The sequence below is a fragment of the Rhea pennata genome, chromosome 6, assembly GCF_028389875.1.
Source record: "Rhea pennata isolate bPtePen1 chromosome 6, bPtePen1.pri, whole genome shotgun sequence".
NCBI lineage: Eukaryota > Metazoa > Chordata > Aves > Rheiformes > Rheidae > Rhea > Rhea pennata.
In genome coordinates this window covers 6,640,070-6,650,897 of record NC_084668.1, presented here as the reverse complement: position 1 = coordinate 6,650,897, position 10,828 = coordinate 6,640,070, and the positions used below count along the sequence as shown (strand labels likewise).

Below are 10,828 nucleotides of genomic sequence, written 5' to 3'. Positions count from 1 at the left end.
AGCATGTAGGGTTTTCTTTTAATTGCCTACAGTGCTGAGTAAAAATACATGGCAATAAAATCATGGCTTACAGCTAAGTTACAAAAGCACCAAACACTGAACTCATAGAATATAGGAATAAATCTGAGCTTATATACAGCTAAAACTAGGGCACATTATACAGAATACAAAGTAGAACACCTTGTAGGAATCAACAGTAACAGACAAACTAAAAAACATCACTTAGACCAGGAGAGACTACGTATGGAATAAGATCAAGGAAAACATTCAGATTCTTGATCAAACTAAACCACACGCTACATCTGTCTCTTAAAAAGAAAAATAAGTTAACCGGGTATTTGTATGTTTATAACAGAAGAATTCACTATATAGGCCTTTACCAAGGAAATTTCATCTCATGAGTGCTCCTGAGCTGCCATAGTCATCTGTCCAGGTGTGCAGCACTTGAACAGCATATTCCAACAGAACTTCATTTAAGCTCTGTGTAACTTCTTTCCCAGGCCTTGTGTGTTAGTTTGCTTACGGGTAATAAAAAGCACTTTCTCAGCCAGTTATCTTTTCCAAAGGATCTGTGACATCAGACTGTCAAAAAGGACAATGACAGCAAAAGCCAAAAGAAAGAGCTCTTATTTTGTTGTCCCTTTTTAATTTTTTTTTTAAACAAGTTTTTTTTCAGTATCTGGCATCAGCCGTAAAATCAATACCGAATGGAAGCGCAGGGGCTTTGCGCTTGAATCTGCATCACTGGCGCTGCCACTGCCTGCGCTCGGAGAAATATTTGTCTTACGGAAGCAAGACCATGGCCAGACTCCGAGTTGCTACGATCAACTACAACGATGCGACGCTATTTGGTACTGGTTGAAAGTCTGGGTGAATATTTTTAGATTGACAGCAGTGGATTGAAATCTGCTTTAGGAGGTGAAGATGCATAGATTTTCTTTTTCTTTTTTCTTTTCTTTTCTTTTCTTTTTTTTTTTTTTTTGTTATCCTCTTTATTTTTCAGTGCTCATATACTGGCTTTAAATATGCAATACCGTACTAAGGAAGACAACTGGGTATCACTACGCAGAAAGCTTGTTTTATTCAGGTATTATCCTTATGCTGCGATGTATTTTCCTTGCTACAGCATAATGCTAAGAGGGCTAAATAGCAAGATAAGATAATTGCTTTCTTTGAATGGAAGCTGGCCTCTGTTGTATCATTTTCAGGCTTAAGCAGAGATCATCCTTCTCCAAGGTACACAAACTCTCTATCACTGTAAGACTAGTACTGGTGTATATGTAAATATTTGAGAATAACCAAAAAGAATGGTGACCACAGAAGAAAGAAATGTACACCAAACCTGTACGCTTGTCCCTATAAACTAAAGCACATCAATGTCTAATTACATCATTGCATATCCACAGGTAAGAATTCTGAAGGAAGAACTACTCACTCTTCCACTCCAATGAATACATACAACTACCACAACTCACAGAAATGCACCTTCCTTTCCTCTCTTTCATAGAAACAGCACTTGCTTTTAATATTTGGATTAGATTTTCTGAGCCCTGTATGTGTGATATGAAATTAGTGGGAGAGTTGTTTATTTGGATTTTGTATATAAGCAGCTGGTGGTAGTCTTAATTTATTATTTGTTCTGTATATCATCAGCTTCTATAGCTTCCAGTAAGAAACGGGATCACCTCCTGCAAAGTGTTGTCCAAATCAGTAAAAGACAAAAACCTCCCTGCCATCAAGTCTACTTTAACAAGAAGCTCCTTTTCAAGATCAATGTTCATTACGTGCATTTTTTTTTTTTTGGATTTTGCTCACCTGTCTGCCTGGCAGTTCCCTTATTAACGATGAGAGAGTGAAAATGCAATGATCTCAAATGAAAATGTTTGTTACATAAACAGTTTGATTATTTACGATACAGCACAAATACAGCTACATTTTTTAAAGACTTTTTAACCTGATAGGAAAAGATATTCCTCTCCAAAAGGTTAAGGGAAATACTTATTTTTATGACTGATGCTGTATTTCTACAGTTATTCAGAATATCCATTATATCAGCCAGAGGATAAGTATGGAGTCTCACTATGGTAATTATAATCAGGACAGACCTTTTGCACCAGTTTGTAATCTATGCTGTAAAAAGCAATGTAAATGCAGATAACTTTAAATGGTTTAGAACATAACCAGGAGACATGGCTTTGAGTCTGCTCTTGATAGCAGATCTTTGAAGGGTCAAAATTGCACAGCGCAGTTTTTTTAGCGCGGTCTGTTTTTTCATACTCAATTCGACAATTGAAGGACTTGGATTCCTTGGTCTCCAGAGTCGACTGTGGAGATGATTCAAATTCAACCACTTTGGAAGGTGGCACCAGGCTTACAGAAACATTTCCGAGACCTGTCGAGTTATGTCGGAAATAAACACTGAAGGTTCCGTTGCCATGATCAACGATTTTCCCTGTGATCAGGAGGTTCAGTTTAACAGTTTTGATGTTAGAGTGGAAGTCACCCCATCCAAACATTTTCTTGAATTTCCCAGTTTTTACTATTGGCCTGCGTTTAGTTCGTGCAAGAGATTCCTGAACCTCCGTGATGTTGGACAACCACTCCCAAAAGTTTTCAATGCTGTCCGAGTAGGACACCTGGCCATGTTTCAACACTGGAGATGGCTTAACAAATAGACGTAAAGGATTGATGATCCTGGAGTGGACCACGTTGTCAACCAATGTCTCTGCAGCATCCTTGTCTTCCCAATCCAGCACATCTGTGGCTTGTACTACTTGATTAGTGTCACAAAATACCTGTTTCAAAACAGAAAGAAAGAATTATAAAGTGTGAAAGTAATAACGTCAATATACAAAAGCAGCCATTAAGTTTTAGATCAACAGGATCCAACACATTAGTTACAAGACTGGTTTTTGAACAGGTAGGTCAAGTTATGTGGACTATTGCAATGAGTAATGTCTGCTGCCTAATGAAGGCTTGAGCATTTTATCCAGAAGATGCAAAAAAGTCTGTGATCCCTATAAATCAGGGAGCCACCCAGCAGAACAAATCTGGAAAGGTTAAGGGCTGCGATGTGCATGAGCAGGCAGACACCCTTTGCTTACGGATCCTTTAGAATAAAACATGCCTAAGGACATCGGAAAGCTTGAGCAGCAAAATGACATCTTCGTGGATCACTTAGCAACAGTTGTGTGCCTCCGAGATTCTTTGGTGATCCTGCTATTGGTGAAACAAGGGGTGAAACAAGGGGTGAAACAGAAAAGCAGAACTCTCCATTCTGTGTTCTCTCCCCCCACTTACCCTCCCAACTTTTTAAAGCTTAAAATCCTCTTATTCAAACGCTTTGAGTGTTGTGCTTTTCCTATAAAATTCACACGTTAAAATGTCTGCTAGATCTTTATGCTCTTTCTGGTCTTGCCTTTTTCAATTTTCTGAATCTTGTATATCAATTTGTGTTCTTCATGTGAGAGAGGTAATGAAAATAACTAATTTTTGGAGTTCCAGCTTCAGGTGCAAAGCTGCCCATATTTACCGAGGCCTGACTTTCCAGAAATGCTGAGCAATATTAGGCACAGAGTTCCTCTAAGCTTGGCCACATCAAATTTATGATAAATGCTAAGTCTCGTGCAAAACTGTTTGCAATCGGAAAGCAAATAGTTGCTTTTAGTATCAACAGAGTGTTATTAGATTTCAAAGTTAAAAGCTCAAAACTTAGTAAATACCAATTTCCAATTAAATGTAGAGATGTATTGCCCATGTACATCCTTCTCTTATAACATGAAGAAGAGAAGTCCTGTTGAAAATACAGAACTCAAGCATATTCATAAAGAGGAAAGAAGTAGGATTATTGTTTCAACACACCAGAAGTTACCATCTTTTTTCCTTTTTATTTTTCATTCCCTAAAGTCTTGAGCATAAGTTCTGTAAAACATGCTTTCATGCTCGTTCTCCTCTTCAGGCGATTTTATGCCATCTTTCACATTATGAAGAAAAACTGTTCAGCTGTTGAGCTGCAATTGTTCTTAATCCACTTGTATGTTATAAAGTGTGTAAATGGAATGAAAAGGGGTTCATATGGCTCAAGTACTGTTAAGTTTGAGGGAATTACAAATTGTTTCTAAGTATTTTTTCCTTAAAATTTCAAAGCCATTTGGTACATAGGTGGTTCTAACTTTGCTTGTACCCGCACTCAGCTACGCCTGTCCTTGACAAGGGCGGAGGAACCTACACAGTTGTCTTTCTGGGCTACTTTTCTTTTGCAATGTTTATTGAAATCTGTGCAATAACTGTTTGGATTTTCTCCCCTTTCTTTTTTGAAGAAATCTAGACGACATTGAGTCATGTGTTCCTGGTAATACTCGGTGTATGTCTCTTCAGGGGGCTCTCACTCCAAATGAGACAGCACAGCATTACTTTCTGAACTGCTTTTTCAGAAAACTCTGTTACAAAAGAAAAAATACGTAGGCATAAGGTTCAGCATGGCTGAAGTGTGGAAAACTAACACATGCTAAAGCCCATCGGGCTTGTCGCATCTATAAGGTATTAGGGCACAATCATTTCAAAACTGTGGTAGTGGAATTGCAGAGTTGTATCATGCTAAAATACTACTACTTTTAACTATGTATGTGTTACCCTGAGCAGCTGGTACGCTCGTACAACAACAGAGTATGTCCTGGAGCTTGAGCCACATGGACTGCTTCATGTGGCAATGAAACAGCTTTCATAGTATGGGAACACAAGTTGTTGAATTATGAAGATATAATATTCCTGTTAAAGGCATGATAGCAACCAGTAATCAACCAGCTATATCTTTCATTTAAACTGGGTAAGGTTTTTTCTCCCCCTCTTTGAAATGATTTGCAGACTCTGGGACTGAAATAGTGTGCAGAAAGACTTGTGCAGTTTTAATTCTTGACTGTACTTCATCCTACTGCTGTTTTGTTTCACTGACTTCATTACAGGAACTAGAGGTTGAAAAAGTTGTGAGCTGAATCAGCTGCAGGGAAGTCTTTACAAGCTCTGGAATGTAAATTTGTTATGTTTTGTAAATGTTCAATAACAAAAAGGTGGCTAACAAAGAGCTTGGTCCTGCTCCATGCAGTGCAGGAGCAGGTACGATGCTGGATTGTTTAGAAATGTGAATAATTTTTATGCTTTTCTAATGTAAAATTTTCTCGGTGTGCAGATTTTTTCTATTTTAAATAACAAGTTTTTTGTGATATGAGAGAACCGAACTCTCTAAGGGATCATTTTCCTTTACCCATTGCAAAGGCCCTTCGCTTGACAGCTTTTTGTTATTAGCAAGGATGGACTATGCTTTTTGTTCAACTGTTTATTCATTTGGTTAGCAATTTCCAAGAAATAAAAAAATCTGCATTAAAAGAATGTAGCACATGCTAGAAAAATGATTTCCTCAGCATCTCCCTATTCTACTGTAATGCTTTTCTGTAGTTGAAAATATTGCTAGTAGGGTGTCTGAAAAATACTTGCTTACTAAAGTTCGTGTATATATTTAAATAGATGGCTATTGCTGTAGTTCTCCTCTGCTGCACCTGCATTTTCCCATTCCCTCCAAACCATCAATTTCCAAATGGAAGAAATCACCTAATCTTTTTCTGGATTACTGAGGCTGTAAAATGTCACCCAGTTACCTCTGTACTGAGCCTAAATATTTCCATTAGACTGTATAGGTATTTTCCAGTAATGGACATAATCTTGGATCATCAAGATATAAGAATTTACTATATCCTTTGCTTATTTCTTATCATAGGTTAATCACAAGAACAGTTAAAACCAGAAGTACTATGTGGCGTATATGTGTGCATTTTCAATCCATCGGTTCTTCCTGTGTGCTTCTCTGATCTGATAGATCATGATTACCCATCAAAATCTTTCTCCTCCACGAGTGATTTTGATTGCGGTAAAGAGGCACAGAATTAAATCATGTTCCCTGTGAACTATTAGGGAAAAATTAGCCTGTATTGATGAGAAAGTGATATAACGCTGTATTTTCCTTATTTGCCCGTTTAAGCTTACACTTGATTAATGTGGAACTTGCTCCCAAACCCTTCTCTAGGCACTAAAGAAAATCAGGTGAACCCATGCACGGGTTAATCATCCTGATGCTTTGGGAATTGTTTCCAGGTTATTAATCAATCACCTGCAATCATTTCTATAGGTTCGTCCCTGCCAGGAGTCATTTTAAACCTCTCAGCAAACAGCTGAAATAGGTCTATGGCAATCAATACTTCTGAACTACCATTTGGTCACTCACTGGTGCTACTGGGATCTTTTTATCCCACAAATGAAGCACTTGGGGACCTCCTTCCACCCCAACATTCGCCAACACGAAAAGCTGGTACTTGGGGAAGCTTCCAGCGGACTCTCTGCTAGCTCCGTCATCTGGTGACAATATCCGAGAGACTTTATCTCGTAGGTTCATATTCTTGTCGCTACCGTAGCTGCATACGCCACGTCTCCGGCTTCCTCATGCTAATTTCAGCATCTTTTATGCCATGTGTCGCTATAATAATGCAGGATCATTGAGCTGCTGCACAAAAACCTGAGTTTGAAGTGGGGGGAAGGAGGCAAGAGAAATAGCTCTGCTTTCTCTGTTTGAAAATTCAATGATTTCAACACATTTATCAAATTTTAAATAATTTATGTCTTGACAAGCCTTATCAATTTTGCAAACACACACATTAACTAGATACAATGATACTATATTAGCTTTTTCAGCAGCTTACACTGGAGCCCAGAAAGATTAATAAAAACTCAGACTGTCATCAATTAAATGGAAAAAAACATAAAATTGTGTTCCATTATAGCCTTTTCTTGCAAGAAAATGATGACAGGTTCTAATAATTCATCACAACAAGCTGAGCTTGAACTTTACTGATTATTAAATACGTTTTTCCCAAAGGCAGAGGCTGTGATGGGTTTTATGGTAGCAGATGTGCTGTCAGGAATGCTTCAAGGAATTTAGGAATTAAGCAACATCTTCTTTCAGCAGGGTTATATAAAAGAGCCACATTTGTTCCATCCAGTCACAGCCTTATTTTTCAGAATGTTATAAACCCGTGTGCTTTCATAATTATAAAGTTCATTTAACCCTCATTTACCACTGCTGCTTTTGTTAGGAATGAAAGCTTTGAATTAACAACTTAAGTTACCAAGGCAGAAATACTCTTGAGGATGGCAGCTCATGCTCATGTGTTCACTGGGAAAATTTTGTTTTGATCCCTCCTCCCAAAAATTCTTCTGGGAGACTTTGCTTTCCATTGAGAAAGCAAAATTAAATATTGTGCAGGTCAGCCTGCATTAAAAAAAAATAAAAAGAGTTGTTTGCACTGAATCTAAAATGTTTCTTTTCCAGACAGGTCCTAAGATTCTGTGTCGGTCCCTTTCGTTCTGAATTTGTGGTCTACAGCAGTTCCCAGTCAACTATCCAATGTGCAAGTGTGAATTAGCCAACTTGAGCTAGAGTAAGCCGAAGCCGAGGATGTATACAGCTTCGCAGGAAACACAACAGCCTGCAAGGATTTGAGGCCTTCCTCTAAAGGTATTTTAAATTGGATTAAATGTGCAGTAAATATAAGCTACTTATTAGAAATTGTTTTTGTAAGTTCAAAACTCTGTGTGAATATCTGAGGTTTATGTCGCTGTCTTACTTGGAGAACAACAAGAGAGCTCCGAAGAAGTAGAGCTAAATTGTGTAGCTTATCTTGGTTGTGAAGAAAGTATAAAAAATGACTAAGTATATTGGAGATGAGAGGGCAGCTGAACGCTTGCTTGACCGTCCGAGCTGAAAGCTTCTGTCGTGGTTTTGGAGGAGTCGCTGCGTGACCCGAGGTGCTCCGGGCGCTCGCCCCTTGCAGGCGGCTGGCTGCCTGCGGGGTGCTCCGGCTCCCTGGCACGTTGACTGTCCGCAGGGCAGCCAAATCCAGCCTGCAGCGAGCCCCTGGCCCCTCCGCAGCCTTTGAATACTGGGCTGGCGGAAAGAAACAGTGAACGGGGAGGTACTGCTGTCCGAACTTCAAAAAAACCCACATCTCAACATCCCCGCAGCTCCTGCTAGCGTCCTCCTTACCAGAGCACCCTGCTAGGGATGCTTTGTACTGCAACTGCTCGCAGCGGAACGATGAAGCTACGGCAGCTTCCCACGCTTTCTCCATCCTTCCCCGTCAGGGATCCCGTGGCCTGTTCCCCTGACGGTCGTGCTTAAGGGAGAGCAAACTCCCTGCCGCGTCCGACAGGCACGGAAAGCAGAGCGCCCCGGGGCAGCCCTTCTCTCCACCTCCTCAGCACATCCAGAAGTAAAGACGTGCCAAAGATCTTTTTGGCTCGTTCTGTATTCTGTAGAGGGGCTGCGGCAATGCTGGAGTGTCAGGGAAGGGCAGGCTGGAGACCACAGGGCTGATTCACGGTGCTGAACGCGCGAGACGGTGGGCGGCCAGGCGGACAGCAAAGGCAGTGCCCCCTTATAAAGGAAATAACATACGGTTGCGTTTTGGGGATAAAAGCGAAGGTGCCAATGTGTCGCCATCTCTGACCGTGCACTTCCCTCACCAACATGGACCTCCAGCTGCTGCCTGGCCCAAGCTCTGGGACCCAAGTGCTGAGCTGCTGGAGGAGGGAGAGCCTCTGCCGCTGGGGAAGCCGCTTGCGTGGGTCCACGGCTCCTGCCTCGCCTTCGTTTCCCCTTAGGTCCTACGTGGCTCTGGAAGCAGTGCTTGGAATTTGCAACCATAAAGAGCAAAAAACTGCAAGTAATATACCGGCGAAAGTACAGTCTGAATGAAGAAAGAGCCTGTCTGCTTAGCTTGATTAGCTGAGTAACAATTTTGTTCCACATTTGTCAAAAGCTCGGAATTCATTTTTTCCACATAAAGCTAGAGACTGTACAGAAATTGCTGTCACATCTACCCGCACTAACACGGGGGTGGTGAACGTCCAAGAGAGACTGAAACTCGTAACTTGGGATGCCCTTGCTCTCCAGACTGTGAAGGGCACCCAACGCGCTTTCCCGAGCTAAGACAACTTTCCCCCGTCTTTCCTGTTCCCCCGCTAAACTGTAAATAAACAGATACTAGCTGGCTGTTGTGACTGCCTCCTCTCCTTTGGGAGGTGACCAAAGATTTGAGATACTCTCTTGCAAAGTTAAAATCAAGTCAGAAATGCAGAGTTCATCTGCCTGATTAGTTGTCTCACATCAAAATGGCTCATCGGGAGGGACCGCAGAGTGTGCCACGCTGATTTCAGCAGATATCCCGTATCGGGGGAGACCACGGCAGAGCAGGGTGTGGATATGCAGAAGCGCTGAGCCTCCACCCCGGAGCTGGGCCGTGGCAGAGCGCGGGCTGCCCGCACTGCTCCGCATCGCCCTGGGCACGTTACGGTTTGCACTTCTGGAAGTTTTAAAGGATCACACAGGTAGTGCTACTTTCTTTCACTAATGAAAAGTGGCCAGAAATCCCCTGTTCAATAGCTTATGTAATTGGATTGCTTTAACAATTTTGTCCTGTCTCCCGTAGTTAAAACCAAAATGACAAGCTGCTTCAGCAGGAAAAAAAGCCCTTCATGATCGAGCTTTGCAGCCCATTAAATTTTCTGCTTGTAGATGAATCTCACAAAGAAATTCCCCCCCGTTGAGGGATGCTGTACAGCCGTCCCTGCTGACAGCACTGAGGCCGATGGCTGTGGTACAGCGCGCTGCTGTCACCGTTAGTGATGTGACTTCCTCCAAAGCCGCCTCTCTTCAGGATCGCTGGGGAAATGTCAGAGCAGCGTAACAGCAAAGCGACAGAGAGAAAATGAGGAAGGACAGACTCAAACTATGTACCAATAGATTGTGAATATTAATGATGGCCTAACATTTCATTGCCTTAAAGTCAACTAATACAGATATAAACAGAAATACAAACTTAAATACCTGCAGGAAACCTGAAAACAACAGTAAATGCTGCTCAAGCTGCTTGAAGTTTTAACTTTTTAGCCTTCTACCTTTCAAGATTTCCAAACTGTTGAAGAAGCTAAGTCAGGAAACATAAACCAGAGACATAAAAGCAAATATACAGACTCAGCGCTATTTTTCCGTAGTATAATGTGGCAAGCTCCTCTTTTACGCTCGTGCCAGGAATAGGAGAATCTAATGAAGTGTGCTTCACCGCGTGCTGCTGAAAGGTACTTTGCTGTTTTTTCTGAAAAGATCTGAGAGAGAAAAGTCTCTCTCTGCATCTATATATTCCTAAAGGCTAGGGAATGTAACAGGGAGAAAATTTTACTTTAATGAGAATATTTAATAACATTCAAATATCCCACGGACAGACACATCAATCCAAAACAAACTAGTACGTTGGGAGACACTCAAATTCAGGCTATGAGCTCATTGCTTATCCTTAAACAAAGCAGATAGTGCAAACCCTGTATCATATTTTACAAGACAAAAATCATGTTGAAATTCTCCTATTTTCTGTGAGAAAGCAAAACAAAACTGCGAGAAAGTATTTTTCCAAGACAGGCACTTTGATAAACAAATTTTGGAGGAGAAGGAAGCAGAAGAAAAGAAGTGAAAGTTCTTTTTTAAAAAAGGCTTTTCTTTTTCTATAAAGGTATTTGTGGAAAGTATTTGCCATTTCTCACACAACCCTGACTAGTATTTTTTGCTTATCTTAAATGTTCCCTCCAGCCTTAATTGGATAAATTCCTCATAGCATAGACAGTTTTTAAATGATATCCGTGTATTGAATTATCTGCCATTTGCTGAGACAACGGAAAACCTATTCTTACAACTGCTTCTTGCCAAAAAATGTGCACAAATGCTACTCTT

At 40.8% G+C, this 10,828-nt stretch overlaps 1 protein-coding gene across 1 annotated transcript in view; it reads right to left on the bottom strand.

Annotated features, from left to right (window-relative positions):
* Positions 1–993: 993 nt before the first annotated feature.
* The window catches only part of NXPH2 (neurexophilin 2), a 35,690-nt gene continuing 25,855 nt past the window's right edge, over positions 994–10,828 (bottom strand). The window contains exon 2 of the mRNA XM_062578893.1: positions 994–2,795. Within this exon, the coding sequence (XP_062434877.1) occupies positions 2,052–2,795 (744 nt within the window). The 3' untranslated portion in view covers positions 994–2,051. The remainder of the gene's footprint in view (positions 2,796–10,828) is intronic.